At 36.5% G+C, this 26,363-nt stretch overlaps 1 protein-coding gene and 1 long non-coding RNA gene across 8 annotated transcripts; one reads left to right on the forward strand and one right to left on the reverse strand.

The window, feature by feature from the left end:
- Window positions 1–323: 323 nt before the first annotated feature.
- Window positions 324–8,119, reverse strand: LOC134297345 (uncharacterized). The gene is made up of 2 exons (XR_010004054.1): window positions 7,972–8,119; window positions 324–1,380 (listed from the first exon to the last, which is right to left on the reverse strand). It is a non-coding gene; the product is annotated as an uncharacterized LOC134297345 (long non-coding RNA).
- Window positions 8,120–8,208: 89 nt separating this feature from the next.
- On the forward strand, window positions 8,209–24,997 carry birc2 (baculoviral IAP repeat containing 2). Of its 7 annotated transcripts, none has more exons than XM_016992667.2 (9): window positions 8,209–8,347; window positions 12,773–14,626; window positions 14,701–14,824; window positions 15,820–15,898; window positions 17,563–17,611; window positions 20,038–20,283; window positions 20,881–21,132; window positions 21,608–21,646; window positions 24,275–24,997. In XM_016992667.2, the coding sequence occupies exons 2-9, from the start codon at window positions 13,771–13,773 to the stop codon at window positions 24,466–24,468; spliced, it is 1,839 nt and encodes a 612-aa protein (XP_016848156.1). In that variant the 5' UTR covers window positions 8,209–8,347; window positions 12,773–13,770; the 3' UTR covers window positions 24,469–24,997. The 7 variants fall into 7 exon arrangements, with proteins under 7 accessions (XP_016848156.1, XP_016848158.1, XP_016848160.1 ...); XM_016992669.2 differs by having other exon boundaries at window positions 20,041–20,283; XM_016992671.2 differs by having other exon boundaries at window positions 20,230–20,283.
- Window positions 24,998–26,363: the final 1,366 nt, after the last annotated feature.

Below are 26,363 nucleotides of genomic sequence, written 5' to 3' on the forward strand. Positions count from 1 at the left end.
CTGTACTCTTTGGCAGAGAACACAAACACCTTGTAAAACTACAGGCCCTAAGATACCATAGCATTGAGCACTGATAGTGAAAGTGGTTTCAAACCTCTTCAGTTCTGCAATGTAGATGAAGGCAAAGATGGCTTGGTGCCACATCCTCTACCAGGGAAGTTGCACTACAGATGAAGTAATAATTTCCCTTAATGGGTTTGGTTGGAAACCAGATAGTGACAAAAGTAAAGATCCAATTCTGTAATAACTTCTTCTTTTTCTGTATTTACCACCAACAATGGGTAAAAATGTGTTTCTTAGCCAGAAATATTGCCAGTAAGCAGTCCTGTTAGTCATTTTACTGGAATACCCTTCAGTATGACATAATATATTATTTCCTTTACCCTTGCTTCTTTCTTACACCATTTAAAAAATCCATACACCTCTACAAAAGAATTATTATAAGGACAAAGCCCCAGGCATTAAATATTGAACTTTGATCAGGATCTTACAGGAGTGGTATGCTTATTTAAACGCATGTTGAACCAATTGTTGTTTCTTTTCCCAAGACTGTATAAGGAGGTACTCAATACCTCCTTGTGCAAGCAGTCCACTTGCCTAATAATAAAACATCCCAATAAAATATCCCAAAATGAATGTAAAATGAAAATGACCACCTTTCATTTTAACTTAATACAGGCAGTCCCTGAGTTACAAACATCCGACTTACAAACAACTCATAGTTAAGAAGAGGGATGAGACAACAAGAAGTGAGCGAAATCTATCCCTTGGAAGGGAAAAATTAACTCCTGGAAGAGTCATCATGGGAAAAAGAATTTAAGCTTTCTCACCAATTGTTGTATCCACAACAAACCAAATTTTTCAAAATCCAATTATCACAGGGAAAGAAAGTGCTGTGAAATCTTCTGAACAGGGGCACAAACAGCAAAACACCACAGGGGTGTTAACCCTTCCCTATGCTATCTAAAACTAAAATTATATATATTTCTGGCCGGAGTTACACTTAAAAATGTACCTGTTCTGATTTACATACAATTTCAACTGAAGAACAAATCTACAGAACCTATCACAAATTGAGGACTGCCTATATTCACTGTATGTTGTTTGATATATGTCTAGCTGCTCTTACACCTCAGGGACCCTGTCAATGAACTGTATCTACATTAAGTGTTTCTTGGAGGGTGCCTTTCATTAAACATATTTCTTATATAACAAAGAACTCAGGATTTCTAATCAGTGGAATGGGTTCTCGGTTACTGCAGCCTCCGTCATCTTAAAGAAAGTCAATCTTTTCTTTTTCCTCTTGTTTCTTCTTGTCAGTTGCTTGATTTTATCCAAAGTATCTCTTCCCTCTTTCAGTTTTCTTTTATCCCAATAATTCTGCAATTAGAAAAAAGTTTTCTTTCTTAGTCCTTCACTTCAAGTATTTGTATTGTGCGAGCCAAGAGTGCAATACAGTTTAGAGGTCTGGCTGTCTGCCAGTCTAACACACAGGAAGTTATTCAAGGGTGGAATTCCCCTTTAGTTAAAATGTCATAGTCAAGTGAAACATGGGTTTTTCCGAAGCAAAAAGCACCTACTCTCTTTGACAATTGCAAGTAAAAGAGGTTATTTTTATGATTATTGTATATAACTCTATTTTACAGAAGCTGAGTGATAGGGGATTAATGTGGATTGAACTAAAGTTTAAGTAAAAATTTTCAGTATGATCAGCTGAATTTTCCGGAGCCTGTTATTACTATGTTGAAGAGAAAACCTTTCGTTTTCTGTTCAGGCCATGAGGTTTTTTTTTCATTTTCCACAGGAAGAATTTGGGCCTTTTTTCAAAACTGGGGATTTCCAAAAAAGACAAATTCAAATTCCCTGGGAAATGTTCTTATGTGTTTATTGGGTGGCATTATGTCAACTGTAACTTGATATTATCTAGATCCACCCTCTTTGAAAACACAGGCAAGACCTATCTTGCTGCGTTGTTGGGCTAGAAAAACCAAGTTTAAGATAGGGTGCATAATTACTCCTATGTAATGAGGGAAGTCTCTTCCTGCACAGCTGGCAGCTCCTGCTCATGACTTCACTATATAAAAATCCTCATACCTTCACATATGAAATTGTAAACTCTAATGCTCAAAAGAAACTTACCCTTTTGCAACTTAAAGCCATTAGATTTGGCCCAATGCAAGTCAAACTCTCTCAGCCTCAAAGCAAGACAAGGCAAATCTTACTAAGAGTTGTTATAAATCATAAACGACTTGAAGGGACACAACAGCAGCTTCCCTTAACTTGGAAACGATCATGCTATTAATGCTGATGAAAATCGTATCTGCCTTTTTTGCTACAGCATCACAGCACTGACTCATGTTCAACCTATGATTGACAATGATGAATAATTTTCAGCATACATAGTCAACTGTCCTTTCTCCATGACTCCCATTTCAGAAGCCAAAAGGCTACCTGTATAGGGAACTCCCAGACATGGTTCTGGAATGATCACGTAAGCAAGTAGCTACTACATATCCAGTTCAGTTTAATCTCCGGCCATACGTGACTAGTTGCTTTCTCAATTTCTCCTTAATTAGCAAAGCATTTCAGGAGAAGACATTCTCCTGAAAAAACTGCAGATTGCCAGAGGAAATGCAGTTATCATGCCCAGGAGCCATCAGCACTAGTTTTTTTTTTTTATCATGTCAGAAACTAACATACAAGTGGCTTCTGGTGTGAAAGAATCAGCTGCTTACAAAGACATTGCCCAGGGGACGCCCAGATATGTTACATCCTGTTGGAGGCGTCAAGAGGGGACTTGAACTTGTACAATTGTACAAAAAAACAAAAAGGAAACAGGGAACTCAGGAGCAAATTGCAAAATAAATTTTAGGAAGTGGAACCTAATAGAGGATAATAATAGAATAGGGGAAAGAACGGACATTCTCACTTTCTTCTCACATAGACATTCAACATTCACCACTATAGATTATTTTCTAGTAGGTATTAATAACGTAATGCCAATAAAAGAACTATTTGTGGGTAAACAATGGCCAGAAGATCATGCACCTATCTATTTAAAGTTGGGAAATTATATCAAAAACACAGTGAAAAAATGGCGATTTAATCCAAAAGTTGCCTATAAAGAGGCAGATAGAAAAGAGATTTAAAAAATCAAATTATTCAATACTTTAACATAAATAGAACCCCTGGAATGAAGGAAAGCATAGTTTGGGATGCCTTCAAGGCAGTAATTAGAGGTAAATGTATAACAATTGAGAAGGGTATAAGCAAAAGAGAAAAAGAAAGATTAAGAAAATTGAGACTTGAAGAAGAAGCATTCCAAACATTTCAAAAAGACCAAACAGTGGGGGGAAAAGAGAAATGGAAAGAGAGAGAGAAAAACATAGAAAACTTTGAGGAAATTGAAGTCACAAAGAAATATATCTGGATCAAGAATGACTTTTAGATAAACTCAATAAATAACACAAAGAAGTTAGTAAGTCTGAGAAAAAAGAAACAAGGGAAAGCAAAGATAATTAAACTGAAAGATAGGAATGGCCAAATAAAAACAAGGAAGACCTAAAGGAAATAATGGCAAATTATTACAAAAAGCTTTATATGAATAAGGATACAGTGAGTTCAGAAGGATTACTTAACAAAAATTAGACCCTCTCTCTCAAGCAGCATTAAATATGAACATAACTAGCAATGAAATAGAGGTGGTAATTAAAAACCTAAAAATTAATTCATCACCAGGACTCAACGGGCTTACTACAAATGTCTATAATTATTTTCAAAAGGAAGTTACCCCTAATTTAGTAATCTTATATAATAGATGACATGGAAAAAGTCAGAAATTATAACAATTTTGAAACCAAATAAGGAGGAAACCGACCCTAACTCATATAGGCCTAACACTTTATGTAATGTGGACTATAAAATATTTACAAAAAAGAAAGAGGGGAGACAATGTAAAATGGGATACAGGATAATGAAGAAAATAAAATGAGTACTTTTGAGAACCTTAGACAGACAGTTATGTATAAGATTAATATTATTCTGAGTGATAATAGAATAGCTGGTGAAATCAAGGGAAATGACTACATGCTTGAGTCCCCTCGGGTGAGAAGGGCAGGGCAGAAATGATAGAAATAAATAAATACTGAGGTATAAATATTCAATAGTATTCCTGTACCTTCATATTACGTAAGGATAAGTTCATGGCTGAGAATGGGGAGGTGGCGGGACTGGGGAAAAATACTTGTATTTTGATTTTGGAGTATCAAGATTGTATGTTTCTGTGTGTGTGTGTATTTTATATATATATATATATATATATATACACACACACACACACCACAATAATTTTTTTAAAAAAAAATCCTGTTGGAGGCTTCTCTCATGTCCACACATGGAAACTAGGGCTGACAGACAGGAGCTCACCCCGTTTCGCTGATCTGAACTGCCAAACTTTAGCTCAGCAGTTCAGCCGGCACAAGGATTTAATCCATTGCACCACCATGGCCCCTAGCATTAGGTTGATCCCAGTATTTGTTATCCCTTTTTGAAATTAGTGACTTAAGTCCTCCAAAGTCAGTGGTGATAAGCAAAGTACAACCTTTTAAAAAAAGAGATAAATCAGGCAAAGCTCCAGACAAATGAATGCCAACAGCTCCACAGTTTATCTCCAAAAAGCAGTCTACCACTCCCACTTTCACTCTACAAGTTTCTGAAGTAGAAACATACACAGCTCTGAGGTCCTCCTGTGAATTTTGAGGGACCAACAATACCATCTTATGTACACTTTCGTTCCACTGCGTTTCATGGCGTTTGCTTCCACAACATTGCAGTTTTAGTTAGAATACAATACAACTTCTTGACATGGCTCTGCTAGGCCCCCAGGACTGAATTCTCAAAGAATTACTATGCTTCTCCAGGCTGATAGAGAAATCTCAAGGCAAGAAGTATTAGAGGAAAAGAAAATTAAAGTGTGGGCTTCTATCTCAAGCAGGAGCCCCAGCTAAGTGATGTTTCCACTTTCACACACATCAACATAGCTAAAAAAAGAAAAGAGCTGGTGAGTTTATGCACTTATGGAATGTGAGACAGTGGGTGGGGGGACTCAATACACATGACTCGTTTTATTACATAAGATGTTGTTATACAAAACAAAGAAAAAAATCCCACAGGTTACAGTGACAATTAAACAAGCATTAGCAGCAGTGCAAGGTTGAGAAAAACTTTCTATGTATTTTGTATGTTATTGTAAGGCTGTGTGAGACACAAGAGAGAGAAACAATCATGGCAATGGCTGAATTATGAATGGTTGATCTGCAAAAAGGAGCACTGATGGATATACTTCTAGTAAGTAAATCTCTGTGCTGGGCTGGGAATAAATCCCTAAATGGATGGCCCTGATACTATAGGGGAAGCATATTAATTAGATTAGAGGCTGGATTGTCATATGTCAGTAGAGTATTGATGGTGCCCTTCTGCCTGGAAGAAGGGGGCTGGACCAGATGGCTCTTGGGGGTCCCCTCCAACTCTAGGATTCTATGAAAATATAGAATTGGTTAATATTGGTTTCTATTGGTTAATATGAGAGACATTCAATGAGATACCTGCTGTGGCTTTTTTAAAAAACATTTTTGTCAAAACTTTTAAAAATCCCTAAAATCAGTAGATGTATGAATATTTCTGAAAGTTGGGGGGAACAATCCCGTTATTTCCTGTCATTGTATACAAAATTCAAGGAGATAGTCCCAACACCAACTGCAGCTCAGAGGCCACAGAGTGAAGAAGGAGCAGCCAGGAAGACATAGTTCCATCATGTCTCCTGCAACATCACTTGGTAGTCCCTCAATATATACAATACTAGCTGTACTCGGTCACATGTTGCTGTGGCCCAGTCTGGTTCAATGGGAAAGAAAGGATAGAGAAAGAGTAGGTTTCAGATATATGTGATTTCACAATGCTTATGCATAGGCAATATTTGTGGTGACTCCATTGTCTGTGCAGATATGGAGATTGTCTGGTTTGGCGACTCTGGAACACGGAACATTTTACTGTCTATGTGATAAGCAATCCGTGTCCTGATGTAAACCTCAAATTCTAAAGATTGCCTCTGAGTGTAAACATAGATAGATATATGGATATAGATCTCTTTCTTTCTCTGCTCTTCACTTGGGGAGAATGACAGGGGGTGTGGCTTCCTTGTTGGCCACGCCCCCTGCTGTTTTCCTGCTGGAAGAGGCCATAGGCCCCTCCCAGGAAGCGACCCCAGTGCCTCCCCCCCACCATTACTGAAAATTTGGTACCAGTATAAAAAAAAATTAGGACAGTAAATAAAGAACACCACTCAGAAAGCAGAGGATTTCCAGACATGAAACAATTAGGGGCCAGCTAAAACCTCCCAACAAAGGATTCCCGCAGGCAGGAAGAAGCCAGACTTTGAACCTGGAAGGCTATTCAGTGCTAATCAATCTGGCCAATTCCAACATTCACACTTGGCTCAAGCAGAAAAGAGTTCTTTCTCCCACCCTGGACCTTCCACAGATAAATAAAAAGAAGCCACCCAAAGGATAGTAAAACATCTGGGCGTCCCCTGCGCAACGTTCTTGCAGACGACCAATTCTATCACACCAGAAGCGACTTGCAGTTTCTCAAGTTGCTCCTGACACGGAAAAAAATACAATAAAATATCATTATAATAATATAATATGCTACAGGATGTCCCACAACAATTTTTTTGCAGCTTAATAAATCTTTTTCCATGTTTTTATGATAGAGCCCTAGGAAATGATGATATTGATAAACCTACGAGCAAAAGTCAGTGTTATATAGTGTAATTTATTATAATATTGTAGTAATATATATTAATAATGTAGTAAAATTATAATAATATAGCTATACTATAATACAGTTATAATATATAATATATTATAATATAATAAGTATAATAATCTAATATTATAACAATGTAAGACAATTATAACAATATAATAAGTAGTATCTTTCGTCACCTCGCTGGGGCCCACGAAAAGGATTTGCACTCAGCATATTATTATATTCTATTACATATCAATATTATATGTATATACACTATATATTATTAGCATAGTACAATATTAGTTTTATATTGTACTAATGCTATAATAATATTATAATGTAATACAATATAGTACTAACACAATATAATAATATATAATATTGTAATATACTAATATATTAAATATACTACTGATAATATACAATACTGTTTTATATACATATAATATTAATAATTTATTTTAAATATCTTTAACGTTAGGCATAATATAATGTATAACATATTATAATTATATTATATTGTATTATTAGTATATTGTATTACATTATAATATCAATATTATATGTATACAATATATTATTAGCACAGCACAATATTATTATCTTGCACTAATACTATAATAAGATTATGATGTAATACAATATAGTGCTAATAATAATACAATATAATAATATACAATAATATATTAAATATAATGCTACAGATAATATATATGAATATTTAATGATACAGTAGAGTCTCACTTAACCAAGCTAAACGGGCCGGCAAATACTACTGATAATACAGTAGAGTCTCACTTATCCAACATAAACGGGCCGGCAGAACGTTGGATAAGTGAATATCTTGGATAATAAGGAGGGATTAAGGAAAAGCCTATTAAACATCAAAATTAGGTTATGATTTTACAAATTAAGCACCAAAACATCATGTTATACAACAAATCTGACAGAAAAAGCAGTTCAATACGCAGTAATGTTATGTTGTAATTACTGTATTTACGAATTTAGCACCAAAATATCACGATATATTGAAAACATTGACTACAAAAATGGCTTGGATAATCCAGAGACTTGGATAAGCGAGACTCTACTGTAATACTGTTTTCTTTTTGTATATTTTAAGTTGTGAGTTTTCATATGGAGACATAAAGCGGGATATACCCAACGAAGTTCCTTCCCCTTCTGTTCCTTGAACTTGCCTGAATTTCATCTTTCAGGATTCCTCATCCTTGGCCAAAGTAGCTGAGCCGTCTGGGAGTTGAAGTCTAACATAACTGAGACAACTAAACGTTAGGCAATGACTGCGCATGCGTGTCTCCCCCTCCCCGCTGTGGTGGCCGTGCGCCTGCGCAAATACCGCCCCGCCAACTCAGCGAAAGCAGAGGAAAAAGGGGGTGGAGCCGGGGTTTTCCATTTGCAGTCATTTTCTGTTTTTCGAGAGGGCGGGCCCTTTCGCCCGGCTCTTGGTTCCTGGTTTCTTATATATATAGGAATAAGAAGACTCGGCTTGCGAGCCTTTCTGCGAGGCATCGGAGGGGTAAGTGGTCGCGCGCTCTTCTGTCTCAGGAAAGGGAAGGAAGGGGGGGGGTGAGGAAGGTGAGAAGTGGGCGGGGCTTACTCGTCGCGAGCAGGTCTCTCCTTCAGGGGCTCATTTGAATAATAACGAATAATCATAACGAACGACCCTCTTCACTTGAGCGCCATATGCTCAGGGAGGAAGAGCCTACCTAAGGTGTGGCTGAGCTTTTTGAAAACCGTCAAAAAAAATTACAACTTAAAATATATAAATGTTGCAGTCATGCCGGCCACATGACCTTGGAGGTGTCAACGGAGAACGCCGGCTCTTCGGCTTAGAAATGGAGATGAGCACCAACCCCCAGAGTCAGACATGACTGGACTTAACGTCAGGGGAAAACCTTTACCTTTACAATAAGCAAATAACATATCACATATTATCAGTAGTAATATTTAATATAGTAATATTACTATATTACAATATTGATATATATTATTATACAGTATTATTATTTTACATAATATCAATATATGTATATACGATATATTAGTATAGCACACAATATTAGTACAGTAGAATCTCACATATCCAAGCTAAACGGGCCAGCAGACGCTTGGATAAGCGAATATCTTGGATAAGCGAATATCTTGGATAATAAGGAGGGATTAAGGAAAAGCCTATTAAACATCAAATTAGGTTATGATTTTACAAATTAAGGACCAAAACATCATGTTATACAACAAATTTGACAGAAAAGGTAGTTCAATACGCAGTAATGTTATGCTGTAATTACTGTATTTACGAATTTAGCACCAAAATATCACAATATATTGAAAACATTGACTACAAAAATGGCTTGGATAAAACAGAGACTTGGATAAGCGAGGCTTGGATAAGTGAGACTCTACTGTATATTAAAATATTGTTATATATTATTATACTGTATTATTATATTACGTAATATCAGTGTATGTATATACGATATATTAGTATAGCACAATATTAGTACAGTAGAATTTCACTTATCAAAGATAAACGGGCCGGCAGAACCTTGGATAAGCGAAAATATTGGATAATAAGGAGGGATTAGGAAAAAAGCCTATTAAACATAAAATTACATTATGATTTTACAAATTAAGCACCAAAACATCATGTTTTACAAGAAATTGACAGAAAAAGCAGTTCAATGCACAGTAATGTTATGTAGTAATTACTGTATTTACGAATTTAACACTAAAACATTGCAACATTTACTACAAAAACAATGACTACTAAAAGGCAGACTGCCTTGGATAATACAGAACTTGGATAAGTGAAGCTTGGATAAGCGAGACTCTACTGTATTATATATTATATTGTACTATAACACTATATTAGTATTATATTGTATAACATAATATTGTTATCAATGTATATGTATATACAATATTAGCATAGAGCAGTATTAGTGTTATATATTGTATTATTGGTATATAATACCAATAATAATGTAATGCATAATACATCATACATTATATTTAATATTAATATTAGTTATTTTGATGTTATTGTAATTTTCACTGCTTTCCTAGCATTTTCACCCCCAAACACCCTAAAATGTTGACTGCTGTGCTTCTCTTTTTTCCTCCCTTTCCCAAAAAGTTAACATTCAGTTTCTTAAGAACAGCGCAGCTGTGTGGCCTGTTAGGGTTTGGTTTTGGGTTTGTTTTTTGTTTTTTTTTAAAAAAGGGAAACAACTTACATAAGGACCATTCTGTTGTGTATTTTTTTAAAAAATGTACAACATAGTGGACTTCATGTAAGTGGTTTCATTTTCCCAGCATTGAGTTTTCCTAGTACTCAAGTAATTCTTTATTTGGTGAAATGATACTCTGGAAAACCCAAAGAGAGGAGAAGGAAATAAAATCAAAGCGCCCCACCAGTGATAGATTGATCATTGTTCGTTTGTCTGTCTGTACAGATTCCAAATAGTTACTACAGTGATGAGGTTGGAGTATATAGATAATATATTTTATTTCTTGCCCATGTCTCCTCTATGTATGTTAAAATACATAGACCAGGGGTTTTCCCCTCAACTAACTTGCCTGTAAATTTCCCATTGTTTCTTTAGAAGCTGACAGATTCCTGAGCTGAGGTGTGGTTCTATTCCAAGGAGGAAACTTTTTTTTTACTTTAAAAAGAACTAGGCCCCTTCTACCCAGCTGTATTAAATCCAGATTATCTGATTTAAACCAGATTATATGGCAGTGTGAACTCGGATAATCCTGTTGAAATCTGGTAATGTGAATTATCTTCCTTGATATTCTGGAATATATGTCAGTGTAAAAGGGCCCTTAGTTGTTGTTGTTTTTTTTCAAAGAGGATGGCAGGCTATAATCCTCAGCATGTTTACTTAAGGGATTCTCTTTTAGTTTAACATGACACAAAAAGCCATTCTTGTTGGAATTTAAATTTTGATATTCTTACATATAGATACTTTGGTGTGATGTTTGAGGTGGTTTCGTTGAATTTAAAGCATGACTAAGGGTGCATCTACTCTGGAATGAATCCATTTTGACACCACTTGAACTGATGTGACTCAGTTTTGTGGAATCTTGAGAGTTGTAGCGTGGTGAGGTGCCAACACTCTTTGGCAGAGAAACAGTTATTTTTCATTTGGTTAGGTCAAAACCTCTGTCTTATAATATATAGCAAGATACTTGGTTATTTTACAATACTTCTCATTTGATTAAAGTAACCCTCATGGAAAGTTTTGGGAAATGGCAGAATGGAGACTGTACTTCTGTGGATAAAAATGTTGGAACATAAATTAGTCTGGATTTTTTTTTTTTTGGTCAGGGGCGATTTGAGAAATAAGTTGCTTCTGGTGTGAGAGAATTGGCCACCTGCAAGGATGTTGCCCAGGGGACACCCAGATGTTTTTTATGTTTTGCCGTCCTGTGGGCTTCTCTCATATCCCCTCATGGGGAGCTGGAGCTGACAGAGGGAGCAATAATAATAATAATACTTTATTTGTATTCCTCCCTATCCCCAAGGGGACCTGTTCTTCCGGATCCAAACCGTCGACTTGTCAGTCAGCAGTCTTGCCAGCACAGGGGTTTAACCCATTGCGCCACTTGGAGCTCCAGTTTGTGGATAAGGGGGTTGTACTCTAAATGTATGGCTATGCATTTTTATAAATAACTGATGCAGTGAATGAGATACTGTAATAATCAATCTAGTTAATATGGTGGTATCATTTATATGGTACTATGTTTCAGTGTGCCATTACAAAGAATAAGTATGATAATACCCCATTCCAAATCTTTTCATTCTAAAATAAAAGTAGTAATCCATAAAAGAGTAATGGAAAATAGGCATAGGGAAAGAATATGTGATTATTGTGATTGAATACATTTTGTCTTTGTTATATAAGATTATAAGGATAGCAGAGTAATTGCAGGTTTGGCATAGGCATGAGCAAATAATTGAGGGGTGTGTTCTGGCAGCTGTACACATTTGGGAAAAAATGGGTAGCTAGGAGTTTTATTTTTTGAAAAAAAATGTGATTGTTTTTAAAGTATGAAACATCAGGAGTGCACTACAACCTACTTAAAGGGTGAGTTGACACTTTTGGGGGTTTCCAGAAAAAGCAGAGTGTTAAGCACTATGCTATCCAAAGCTAATGTGTGTGTATGTGTGGCTGGAACTGCACTTAAAAGTGTATCTTTTCCAACTTACAAATACAACTTAAGAAAAAATCTACAGAACCTATCTTGTTTGTAACTTGGGGACTGCCTTTAGAGGGAATCTGGAGAGGTTGGAGAATACAGAAATTGAAGAACTCAATTTGCTTGTTTCTGGTATAGGATAGCATCAGTTCCTAGATATTTGCCTGATACCATTAATCCATCTAGCCTGGTATTGTCAACATGGTCAGGCAGTAATTGTTCAAACTGTTAGGCAAGATTTTTCTAGTAAATGGCAGATATTGAACCTAGGACCCTTTGCCCGCATAGAATGTTTGCTGAGCTCTGACTTCTCCCAGAAGTCAGATGATATTGCTAATTTTGCTCTTCTTTGTGATCTTTGCAACTCACACAGATGACCACTCAAAGGTCTATTCCCTTTGCTTGCTTTCTCTGCCAGTGTTTTTGACCAATTTTTTAGTTAAAATTTTTGACCAGAGTTGAGCACCCTACCAATCTGAACTGCTTAAAAACTAGCTCAGCGATATTGATTCCCTGTTATTTTTCAGAGGACATTTTGTGGGCTAAAATGATGTCAGCTGAGTATCAGTCTCTTGTAACTTGGTATAGTCAAGAGCTTACATTTTTGCCTGAACATATAATTGTGTGGAATGAAGTTTAAAACTTTATTTCCCTTGAATTTTATAATATTGTATAACAACATGTGACTATAGCACGCTCTTTTAAATACTGATAAATATATATTCTTTTTATGCAGGTCTGGTAACGTGAAGCACTTGCGTTTATCACACTTCATATTATCACTTTCTCCTCGTGACTCCCAAATTGCAGCATGGCTGCCTAAGTCCCTTGTAAGGGGCTCGACTTTGAAGCCTTGGAGATAGTTTTGTGCATGAATAAATTGTTCACATTATTTTCATTATGAAAGAGAACTTCTAAGAAAATAGGCATGGCTTGCTATGTTATCTTAGTTAATAAGTATATAAGTATAGATTTTCCCTCTACAACACAGCATTATTGTGTTGAATGTGATAGTAATTCAATAATATTAAAGCAACCTGGTTGAAATTATTCCTGAAGATTTAATGGCAACATTAGGAACTAAATGATCCAAGACAACCTAGCTTGTTAGTGCCCGAAGCAAGTTCATAGTGGTTGGCAGAGATGGCCATTGTTTTAATGTGGTCCTATATGGAGTTTTTTTTGAGTTGGAGAAAGGCCTTGAAGATAGCCTTTGTGAGGAAAGATGCATTCGTTTTTAAAAGTTTTAAAAAAGAAGTTACAGAGAAAATTGTCAAAAAACATGTCTCTTACTGAAGTTTATTCCTCAATATCATAAAGTCTTGCAGTGATGCTACCTTATCCTGACCTGTTTTCCTTGGATGCCCTTTTCTTTCAGTTGGGTTCATGCCCAAGTGTGCATGCTTAGGATTAGTTTCTCAATAATTTCAAGGCCATTTTCCCTCCCTCCCCCATCACTTTTAACATATAAGGAAGAATGTAGACATTGTTGCTGATAGAGAGAACTAATATTTTAAATAAGGTTAGTTCTTGTAAAGAGAAGCAGTAGTTTGTTGAAAATGTCAAATTTTTGGACTATTAAGAAATTTTAAATTGGTGTTTCAAATAAGGAATTGGATATAATGTTTCACTTTCAGGTACTTATTTTATTATGACCTGGAAGTTGATCAGACTTGCTCAAAACTATCTCCAAGGCTTCAAAGTCGTCCCCTTCTCCTGTCCTGTTTGATCATAATGAACACTTTCGACACTTTTGCGGCCAAGCTGAAGAACGTTCCTGATGTTGGTCAACTGAAGTATGATCTGTCGTGTGAACTCTTCAGGATGTCTACATTTTCAACATTCCCTCTTCATGTACCAGTGTCTGAAAGGAGTCTTGCCCGTGCTGGTTTCTATTATACAGGTGTGAAAGACAAGGTGAAATGCTACAGTTGTGGGTTAATGTTGGACAACTGGAAAAAAGGTGACAATCCGCTGGATAAGCATAAACAACTGTATCCTAGCTGCAGTGTTGTTCAGAATCTTACTTCACTGAACAATCTTGGGTCATCATTTTATTCTGCCTTTTCACCGCCATCTTTGTCTGTTGGACATTCTTCCTCTCATTCCCCACAACAAACACCAAATTTGGACCAAGTTGGATATTTCAGTGGAAGTTTTTCCAGTGTTCCCCAGGAGCTGCCTAAGTTGACAGAAGGTATTTCACATGTGAGACCTAAAGTTGCCAACAGTGCAATGAGCTCAGAGGAAGCCAGATTGCTCACTTTCAAGACATGGCCACTGACATTTCTGTCACCTTCCTCTTTAGCAAAAGCTGGATTTTATTACATAGGGCCTGCAGACAAGGTGGCTTGTTTTGTCTGTGGTGGTCACCTTGGTAACTGGGAGCCAAAGGATAATGCCATGTCAGAACATCGACGGCACTTTCCAACCTGCCCTTTTGTGGAACAAACTCAAAGCCAGCCTGGCTTCACAGTTTCCAATTTGAGCATGCAAACCTATAGAGCTCGTGTTGGCACTTTCGAAAATTGGCCGATGACAGTTCCAGTTCTACCTCAGCGGCTTGCAGATGCTGGCTTTTATTATGTTGGTAAGTGAGCTATTCTTCATGCTCAGGATGTTATTTAAATTTTTGAGCAATCTGACTATTGTGTTTTTTAAAAGATACTGTGTACTTTTTTTTTAAAGGTCGCAATGATGATGTCAAATGTTTTTGCTGTGACGGAGGACTCAGATGTTGGGAGTCTGGGGATGATCCATGGGAGGAACATGCTAAATGGTTTCCAAGGTATATTTAAAATATTTTTATAACAGTAATAAAATATGTTCTTATCCTTGCTTCCATTGTCAATTAAAGGCTCAATGGGATTTCCCTTTGAGAATTTTTTTTGTCGTAAAATACTTAGCCTTCTGATCAATCAGAGTGGGTAGTCGTCTTGGATTGCAAATTCAGTGTCAAAGGAAAATGCAGCCCATTCAATATCTTACTGCACAAGTACTGTACCATGCTGGTCATGAAACAAGGTTGTAGAATTAGTTAAAACAGCTGTGCTGGCTACTGGTCTGTTTCACTGCAAAATTCAAAGTGCAGGTTACAATCTATAAATCCCTATACAGCAGACCTGCACAACTTGTGTCTCTTCAGGAGTTTTGGACTTCAGCTCCCAGAATTCCAGTCCATTGGACAAGCTGGCTTGGGCTTCTTGAAGTCCCAAACACCTGGAGGGCCCAGGTTGTCCAAGCTTGATATGCAGTTTAGGTCCAGACTATCTGAAAGACCACGTTTAAGTTATTGGCTATCCCTACAATCTAGGTGATTGATATTTAGATGTTTGGCTACTTCTTGTGATATAATTTTCCACTTTTAAGTAGATTAATGAAACTGAAACTAATGGATAGAGCCAAAATCTTGAGAGTTTGTATATGAGTTATGATACTGTACTCAGTTTAGGATGAGGTTCATACCGAAACATAGTTTCATGATAACATGGTTGCATCTGTAATTGATACAGTGGATAGTTGTTTTTCTAATTTAGTTTTGGGTTAGTGTTTTAATGCAAACTTCTACAATACACTGTTAGGTTTTAACATGTAGTGCATCACCCAGGACCAAGTTTATAATCAAGATTTTTATTTGTGGACAATTCAGTGTAGCATTTCATTAACAAATCATTTGTTAAATCTTCATAGCAAACAGCACTACCCTAGTATTTTTGTTTGTTTTTTCATTTTGTCCACCTGTACAATATGAAAAATAGCTCTTGATGAATTTTTCTCTTCTAGGTGTGAGTATCTGATTCACAGAAAAGGTCAAGAGTTTGTTCGATGCGTTCAAGCAAGATTCCCACATCTTCTAGAACAGGTACTTTACATGCTGCTGTATTTTTGTTGTAAAAACAATTATATATGTCTTTCTGTGTGTAACATCAGTTTTCTACACACTGACATATTGGCATTTAGGAAGAGCATTTAATATTTTCATTACTTCACTCTGTTTATACATACTTTACCTAAGTTGACTATATGTTCTTGCTGAAAGGTGATAAATCAAGATTACTGCATGCTGGAGTCTTGGCACATGCACGTGCATATCCTGATATCTATCCTGCCAGCTGCCAAAAGAGACTGGCAGGTACACTTTTGATCTTGCAGGCTGAACTAAGGGAGGTTAGCTGCAGCATTATGTTATCATTTGAGACAGATATAGCAGCCATCACTTCTATGGCTGAGCTTCCAAGTTTGTTTGTGTGCACTTGCCTGCATTCCAACTTCATTGTTTTCTTGCAAAAAAGTCTAGTTTGTTCTAATCTAAAACTACTTGCTGAAATAATAAGTTCTTGAGGAGTGTGAAAGGCACACACAGAAATGGCCCAGCAAAAGAAATAAAGCAAAAATGGAAAGGGGCAGAAAGTACACTTCTGGGTTTGAAAAGATAGGTATTTAAAATGTTAAATAATATGGGGTGTTTCCTGATACCTATTTTAAAAAGTTATTTCCCAAGCAGGGCTGGGAATTATCAGCCTTCCAGATGTTAAATTCCCAGCATTCCTCATTACAGGGTACTAGAGCTGCTGGGAGTTGCAGGGCTGAATAGATCTGATCCTTGTTCTATACTGAATGTGAGATTAATAGACGTAGCTACTATTGAAAGGCTTGTATCCACATGGCTGCCTATGTGTGGGAAGGAGTGGGGGAGGTTGCTTGCTGCTGCTATAAATAAATTTGCAGTTACAGCACGTGTCTTAATTTAATTATATAGCAGAAGCACATCGTGATAATTGAGAAATCATATGATGCTTACAGTGAAATGGGAAAGTGCAGTTTCAGTACTGCAAGGCAATTGGGGGTATTTTCTGAGATACTTTGAGTGAGCTGTATGACTAAATTTTCAGTTGAGCAGGCTGCTTAAACTTCTCAAATCCTGCTTTTAAAGAGGCTTATGCAGTTGAAAATGATTATTATATTTTTGTGTCTATTTTCCTAGGTACAGCTAATTTTTAAAATTGTAGACTTGAATTACAGACTTTTTAAGAATGGGGATTACTTCTGCTAGCAGATGACAATGTCACGTGGCTGAAGTGGTATAGCATATGGAGAAGGGTATGATATGGATATGATGTTTGGGCATTCTTTCCTGTAGAAGGAGTTCCTTGTGCCAGCATTGGATCTGAAACTGGCATTGGATCTGATCTTAACATCTGTTGTCATTCTTCCAATAACTATATAATACATAGCAAGAGAAAACAATTTATGGTCCTCCAGATCTTGTTGGAGTACTACTCATACTATCTTTCACCATTGGCTACATAATGACTGGGTTTAATGGAAGTGACTGTCTGACAACTTCTGTTAGATTATGAGTTGCCCTGGTCCAGTGCTGTTGTGATTGAGGTAGAGTGCACAGACATGTTTCAGATCAAAATTGTAAGGCAATTAAACAGAAAGCAAATTCAGCATTTGCACAAAGTATTGTTTTGTATGCACAAAATGGTCTCTCTCACATGATTCTTTCTTTTTGTTTTATAGCTATTATCCACTTCAGATATCCCTGTAGATGAAAATACTAGTCCACCAAGTAAGTGTAATTGTCTGTGTTTTTGTCACTTGCTACTGTGTTGATGCTTGTTTCAAAGTGAGATTTTAGTTATTTTTGCTCTATTCTCATTGGTGAACCTTACTGAACAACTGGGATGCCAGCTCAGTGTGATTTCTAGAATGGGAGTGAGGAATCACTTCCGTGTTTGCACATTCACCAATCAATAAACATCTGCAAATAATAAATGACAGCCTAGAAGCAATAGAAAGCACTGGCAAAAAAATCAGTAGGCACCTCCTTGAAAGCAGTCTTAGGCATCTTGAAATTAAATAACCAAATCTTTATCAGCAAATGTTCTGAGTAGCTTTTGCACATGACTGTGACTGTGATTGACCTATGATGGAACTCTGCCAAATGGTATGCAGGCATCGGTAGTGGAGAGCTGGGATGGCACTCTGGTGTGCTGAAATATTTGGATCTAAAACTCAGCTGACATTGATAGCATTTAGACTAGCAATCCAAAACATGCTGATGGTTCGAGGTTGCCTGCCCTTAATGGAATGGCATAGCAAGAGCAGAGGTGTCCTTTTAATAGATGGTTTGGGGTTTAAATCTGTTTTCTTCCTTTATAAAGTACACTAGCTATGGCAGGCCACGCGTTGCTGTGGCAAAGTGGTGGTGGTATTGGTTAAAAATTGTTGTGGAATTTTTATTTGATGTTATTTGTATTTTTTAATTAATTTTATTGTAAGTTATCTTTTTATTTATTATATTTTATTATTTTCTTGTATTATTTTTAGTTATTTTCTGTTATTATAGTATTTATTGTATTAATTTTTTAGTGTTTTTTTATTATTTTATTGTTTTTTATTATTTTTTTATTGGGTTGCTAGGAGACCAAGTTGGCGGAGCTTAGCCTTCTAACTGGCAGCAATTGGATAAAAGCAATTATTCCTCTCCATCTAATTAGGACTTTATTTTTCTTTTCTTTTTGTTGTATCAACCTTGAGGCGTGGATGATGGGTTGTGTCATCAAATTTCGAGGTTGGGGGGCCTGTAGTTTTGTTGTTTTGTGGGTCGCTGTGATGCCATCACTCTTTTATATATATAGATTAATTAATGTTTTAGTAATTAAACACCAAATGTTGCTGCCCAGCAAAGTCCTGTGTCAGGTGTTGCACTTTACAACCACCCTAGTTAAGATGAGGAGAGGCCATGGCCTGAGATAAATGTGGCTACGCTTAGATATTTTTGAACCAACTGGACTGATTCTATAAACTAGAAGAATGCATTTTTGCGTATTCTCATACCCAAATTTCAAAAACAGATTCTCACTTAACTGGCACCTATAGGAATTGGTAGGTGATGGATAAATGCAGTTTCTGGTTGCTTGAGAATTACTATTAAAAAAGGTCCAAATAATTATATGCCCCAGGCTGTGCCATACTATTAACTTTTTATTGATTTGATACTAATGTTAAAATACAGCCCCTCTCATTACCTTCAACTATCATTCCGCTGGCCATTGAGTGGGAGGAAGGCAGCCAACCATACACTGCTACATTGTGCTTCATCTTATGTATTATATCATATTTATCTTATTATATTGTAAGCCTTTGGAGCAAATTAACGTTTTGTAAGCCTCTTTAAGTGTTTTTGTGGTTAAAGAGCAGGATAAAAATAAGATTGTCCGGAGAGGCCCTGCTCTCGGTCCCACCTGCCTCGCAGGCGCGGCTGGTGGGAACGAGGGACAGGGCCTTCTTGGCTGTGGAACACCCTCCCCAGTAACAACCAACAGGCCCCAACTCTCCTGGGCTTCAGGAAGAACGTTAAGACATGGCTTTGTGTGCAAGCATTTAATGAATAAGTACTGTATTGACATGGTCTGAACTTATGTTTATGTGCAATGGTTCCTTGGAAGAATGGTATTAAGTAACTATGTTTTAAATTTGACTAATGTATTTTATGGATTATTGTTAATGATTTTAAATACGTTACTGTTTTTATTGATCTGTTTGGCATTGAATTTTGCCGGTTGTTGTAATCTGCCCTGAGTCCCCTTGGGTGGGAAGGGCGGGGTAGAAATGTTGTCAATAAATAAAAATAAAATAAATCTCTAAATAAAAGATAGTTATTAAAATCAAATAAGACAAACTTAATGCAACACAGTTTTACTGTAAATAAATACAGCTTTGTGAATGCAATTCTTTGATATATTTTTTTTGCTAGTTGCTTGAAAATTCCAGCAGCTTGAGTTCTGGTTAATTGGGAGTCTAAAATGTCTTTAAACAGATATCTGTACAGACACATTTAATTAACAGGATTCTATAGAATTATTTTTTACAATCTTACATGTAGAATCTGGTGCAGTAGTGTTTTCAATCATGTTTTTAATTAAAACTACCTCTTCAACATTCATATGAATCTCATATTTAAAGATGTAATGCAGTACTTTTCTCTGTAAGTAGTTATTCGTTTTGAACCTGGTGAAAATGGTTCAGAAGATGAAGTCATCATGAAAACCCCTGTAGTTGAAGCTGCATTGGAGATGGGATTCAGAAGACGATTGGTCAAGCAGATTGTTCAAAGTAAAATCTTAAGAACTGGAGAGAGTTACAAAAGCATAAATGATCTTGTGTCTGACCTCATTGCTGCAGATGATGAAAAGAGGGATGATGAAAAGGAGCCTCAGATGGAGGAATCAACTTCAGGTACCTTGATAACAGTCAGATGTTTTTGTTCCTGGTAGTGAGAAGAAATACTTTTATGTGAAAGTGCTCTGGAAATGAGAGAATCTGAAGGAGTTTTGGAAAATGGCATTTATAACATATTTTGGGAAACACCTTTTGGAGAAATCATAACTTCTTAGAAAAACATGACCTTTCAGAGAAGAGCCAAAAACCCTTTAGAGTTGAATCTTCTCTTGTGGTATACAACCAGATATAATTATCCTAGGGCAGTCGTTTCAGTTGTTAGACTGAATAACCTGTAATCTGATTTGTTAGGAAAAGAGAGATTTTTTTCAACCTCCCTTTTTAGAACTTCAAACTCAAAACTGTCTTCAAGTGGTTGTGAACCCCTCTGTTGGATCACACATTACTTGAAAGTACTATTTTTATTCAGAGTCATGTTCTAAGAGAAAGTTTGGGCTTGTTTAAAAAAAGAAAAAAGATCTTTTGCATGTGTCAACCTTTATAAAACCTCTGGACCTTTTCTGAAATAGAATCATGGGAATAAGAAAGAGGGAAAAAGGTTTTGTGAAGGTAGAATGATTTCACTGTGATCTTCTTTTGATTATTGTATTCCAGATCTGTCCTTAATCAGGAAGAACCGAGTGGCATTGTTTCAGCGCTTGACGTGTGTTCTCCCTATTCTGGAATGTTTATTAGCATCCAAAGCAATAAGTAGTCTTGAATACCAAGTCATTAAACAGAAAACCCAGACCCCCTTGCAAGCAAGAGAATTGATTGATACCATCTTGGTGAAAGGAAACAAAGCTGCAAACATATTCAGAAACTGTATACAAGAATCTGATCCTGTGTTATACCAAGACTTATTCGGTGAGTTTGCAAAAATGTGGCAAATAATATCTGATTGTTGCTTTTCTTGAAGAGTGGCAGCTTTGGACTGTTGCAGTTCATAGCAAAAGTAAGGCATTTCAAGTAATATAAAATTTTTGTTCTGTAGTTACAGACCCTGGATGCCAAGAGAAATATAACTGATTGCAACAGAAAACTTCCAATCTGTTTAGAACAGTTGGAAAGAACTTATTTGGAATGATATGTGTGTGTGTGTGTGTATGTATGATATATATATGTGTGTGTGTGTATACATACACACACATACATATATATGAGAGAGTGTCTTTTTCATATAAATATGTTTTATAAATGCATATCCTGCAAGAAAATAAGGTCAAAAACATGCTAAATATTAATGTGCATATGAAGTTTTTGTAAATACTCTGTGTGTGTGTATATAGACAACATATTCAATGTCTCTCAGAATAATTGAAGATTTATCACTTTTTTTTAGTGGAGAAGAATATGACGTATATTCCAGCAGATGTTTCAGGTAAAATATGCATGTTGGCTGCATTTGGAATAGTGATTGCTAGTAAGGGGGCATTTGAAACAAGTTCAAAATACTTTTCAGAAGCAACACATTAGAAGTTATAAAGTATCATATTTTTTCATTCAACATTTACAAAAGCAAAGCCAAATTTGAAACTGACTCATGAGTTGTGTACTTTGAAATGCCTTGCACATTATAAAAAGTCAGAGGGCAGTACTTTGTACTTTATCTTCTTACAATAGTAAGAAAAGTATCCTTACCATTACTAGTTCACTGGAAATGTATAAACTAAATATATACCTGGAGTTCTGTTATAATTTTCCCTCCAAAGAAAGGCAGCCATATTTAACTTGTAAGAAGGCTTGATTTTCAGTAGGGATGCATTTCTGCATTTGATCTGTGTTTCTGTTTGAGCTGACTTTATCCACAATTCTAAGCATTATGACGCCTTTTGAAACATGGTTATCCTTAAGGTGTTGCCTCTTCTAATGAGATGATACAGCACTTGGATATAAATATACCAAAATGTCTATTTTCCTCTAAATCTATATATATAAAAGGATAAAAAAAATTCGGCCTAGGACAAAACAACGAAACTACACATCCCAGAAACACTAAACTTGGCAACACAACCCCTCATCCATGCCTCTACATTCATACAACACAAAGAAAAGAAAAATAAAGTCCTAATTAGAGGGAGATGAATAATTGTTTTTTATCCAATTGCTGCCGGTTAGAATGCTAAGCTCTGCCCACTTGGTCTCCTAGCAACCTACTCAGCCCAGGGGACAGGCACAGTGAGGCCTCAGGCCTCTTCCACACTGCCTATAAAATACAGATTATCTGATTTTAACTGGATTATATGGCAGTGTAGACTCAAGGCCCTTCCACACAGCTATATAACCCATTTATAATCTTATATTATCTGCTTTGAACTGGATTATCTTGAGTCCACACTGCCAGATAATTCACTTCAGTGTGCATTTTATACAGCTGTGTAGAAGGGGCCTCATATAATCCAGTTCTAAGCAGATAATATAAGATTATAAATATACAATAGAGTCTCACTTATCCAACATAAACAGGCCGGCAGAACGTTGGATAAGTGAATATGTTGGATATTAAGAAGGGATTCAGGAAAAGCCGATTAAACATCAAATTAGGTCATCATTATACAAATTAAGCACCAAACATCATGTTATACAACAAATTTGACAGAAAAAGTAGTTCAATGCTCAGTAATGCTATATTGTAATTACTGTATTTACAAATTTAGCACCAAAATATCACAATGAATTTAAAACATTGACTACAAAAACATTGACTACTAAAAGGCAGACTGCGTTGGATAATCTAGAACACTGGATAAACGAATGTTGGATAAGTGATATTCTACTGTAATATGAAATAATTACTGTGGTAATCCAGTCCAACCCAATTCTGCCATGGAGGACACAATCCAAGCACGCCCAACAGATGGCCACCCACCCTCTCAATAATAGTAGTAGTAGTAATAATAATAATAAGAATAATAATATCATACAATCATAAGGTTAGGAGACACCCCTAAGAATCATCCAGTTCAACTTCCTTCTACCATGCAGGACGACACAAACCAAGCACTCCTGACAGATGGCCATCCAAGATCTGCATAGTAATAATACAAATCGAATCATAGAATCAGACAGTTAGAAGAAACCCCTAAAGGCCATCCAGTCCAACCCAGTTCTGCCATGCAGGACACAATCCAAGCACTCCCAAGAGATGGCCACCCAGCATCTCAATACTACTACTACTACTACTACTACTACTACTATTAATAATAATAATAACAACATACAATCCTAAGGTTTGGAGTGACCCCTAAGGATCATCCAGATCAACTTTCTATCATGCAGGAGGACACAATCCAAGCACTCCTGACAGATGGCCATCCAACCTCTACATAATAATGATGAAGATGATGATGATGATGATGATAATAATAATAATAGAAGCATAGAATCCAAGAGTTTGGAGAGACCCCTAAGGGCATCCAGCCCAACCCTTTCTACTATGCAGCAGGACACAATGCAAGCATTCACAACACATGGACAACGTATAAATACTATACAATACTACACAGGAACATAGACCCCCTCTACCCTCACCACTTTCACAGTACACAAACAACTAAATGCATACTAAACATAAAGACAACCATACAACAGACATTCAATACCACCACTACCCCAACAAGTTCTTACCAACACCACCAGACGCCACAGCAATGCCACAGCCGGGCACAGCTAGTGTGTTTATAAATGCATATCCAGGAAGAAAATAAGGTCAAAAACATACTAAATATTTATGTGCACATGAAGCTTTTTGGAGTTCAAGGGGAAAATGGATCAAAACATAATTTTGCCTCCGAAATAAGCACCAAACCTATGATCATCTTAACATATTAATCAGATAACCTCCTTGGAGGTTTGGTGATTAAGTTTCTTATTTTGGCTCTTAGAAAACTTGTATTGTTAAATGCAGAAAAAGTGTTCACAACATGCTGGTGATCACATTCATATTATGAAGCAGAAGAACATAGTTTAGAAAGGCATGTTTCCTTATATAGTAAATCTATCTCTACAGGCCTGTCTATGGAAGAACAGCTGCGAAGACTGCAAGAAGAAAGAACATGCAAAGTTTGTATGGACAAGGAAGTGTCCATTGTTTTCATCCCATGTGGCCATTTAGTAGTTTGTAAAGAATGTGCTCCTTCCCTTAGAAAATGCCCCATATGCCGGGGAACAATCAAGGGTACAGTGCGGACGTTTCTTTCATGAAGAGAATGTACTATTTGTTACCTGAAGTGTTACCTGAAGATGCCTTGCTGTCTAGTGACAATAAAGCAGTCAATGCTCGATCACAGTTTTGGGGCCATTTAGTGAGCTTCACAGAGTGTTGGAATGGACTGTGAATCCAGACAAATAGGCCATGTCAAAATTAGACCTATGGTGCCTAATTGCATGTTTCCTAAGACAGTGTGATCAACTGTATGCATGTTATTGCAGCTGGTGCCTTTCAAACATTGCTATGAGTGATTTATGAACCTTTTGGAAACTTTTGTGGAAGTGGCCTCCAATATAGTTTGACCTTGTTAACCTAATACATATTTTGTATGGGCAGTCTTTCTATAAATAAAAGTCTAAGCATCTGCAGGAAGTGTTCTAGTTGTATAATAGATTACATAACTACCAAGGATTTCATATTATTTCTCACTAGCATGTATATACAACAAAATAAATGGAAGGCTTAACTTTAAAAGATACTTGTCTTTGTGAAATAAAGCTGTTGGTAAAGTTTCAAGAAAAATTCTGGAAATTATTTTCAGGCATGTTTCATTAAAGCAGAGTGGGCAAATATAAAAGGCTGAAGCGCCACAATAGCCTGTCAACAGACCTGGGATATTTGTACCCCTGACTGCAGCTTTGCCCATAAAATAAAAAGGTGTGGCTCCCCAAATATCTTTGGAAGACATGAGGGCAATTTTCATCATGTTTTTGAAGGCTTATTGGCCTCCAGAGAGCATTTTGGGTAGTTTTTCAGGTCAATTTTTCCGAAAATAGTTGTTACCTCTATGAGATTTAGAGGGGTTCCAAATATGGTTAAAATGCCCTCCACACTTCTCAGAAACCATTTGGGCGGGGGGAGGTGTCAAAGCATTAAAGAGTAGCAGGAAAGTGCCTTTTGACCCTCATGTGCTTTCTGGGTGGATGTGGGTGAGGCAAGCTTTTAGTTTCACACAGCTTGGCTTTCAGAAACAAATGGCTTATCTCCTAATAAAATGCACAAAGTAGATTGATAAACTACGGTGGAAGATTCTTATTACAAATGTGGATTTTTAAATAAAATAGCCCACCAGTGCCTCAGTCCTACATTTTTTGTGGGTATTTACTTTTGCTATTCTGATTCATCGAATGCATTATTGGTGCAGAGGCTGAATAGAGGAAAGGTGGAGCGTCAATGTGACAAACAGATTTTCTGTTTATAGAGGAATGATTTGTATTTCTAATAATAATTGTACTTTTCTGTATTTGTTCTAGGCAATATGCAAAATTTAATAGAATTCCATGATCTTGCTGTTTGACCTGTTTATCCTTCATGCTTGTTTTTGAAATTGGGTCTCATGTGTTTAATTTGAGCTGTAATTTGGTTCATTGTGTTTAGATTTATTCATGACTAGGATGAACAACATAGATCCCACTGAACTCTACCAGATTTCAAAACCAAGTCATCATTTCAGGCCTATGGTCAGCAACCATTGCTCTCAAATTAGGCAATTCTTGATACAGAAAGAGGTTGGCTGCTTCAGCTGATGCTTTTCAACTTGAAAATGAACATCAGAAGAACTTGGTGAAGGTACTCATTTGGACTACAGTTCCCAGATCCAGCTTTATTGTGAGGTTTTGGTAGCTGCAATCCCAACAAGTAATTTCTCAAAATTATGCAAATCTCTTTTGCTACACATGGTTTTGGTGTGCAATAATTTGTGGGATGTAACTGACCAATAGCACATGTGAATGTGAAAAGGAATAGAACTTTTTCAAATCAAAGCATTGAAAATAAAAACTGTTGGTGCCTCTTAAGCAACTGAAGTGAAAAAAAAAAGGCATTACCGCAAGGAAAAACTGAACTTTATGTGACCTGCTGCTCTAGAGTTTCAAGTGGGCCCAAGAAG

This window comes from Anolis carolinensis, chromosome 3 (genome assembly GCF_035594765.1).
Source record: "Anolis carolinensis isolate JA03-04 chromosome 3, rAnoCar3.1.pri, whole genome shotgun sequence".
In the NCBI taxonomy this organism is placed as follows: domain Eukaryota; kingdom Metazoa; phylum Chordata; class Lepidosauria; order Squamata; family Dactyloidae; genus Anolis; species Anolis carolinensis.

Coding starts and splice junctions, on each gene's coding strand:
- birc2 (XM_016992667.2), top strand. CDS start 13,771: ATGAACACTTTCGACACTTTTGCGGCCAAGCTGAAGAACGTTCCTGAT. Junction 21,133..21,607: donor GTTATACCAAGACTTATTCG/GTGAGTTTGCAA, acceptor ACTTTTTTTTAG/TGGAGAAGAATATGACGTAT. Junction 21,647..24,274: donor TATTCCAGCAGATGTTTCAG/GTAAAATATGCA, acceptor CTATCTCTACAG/GCCTGTCTATGGAAGAACAG.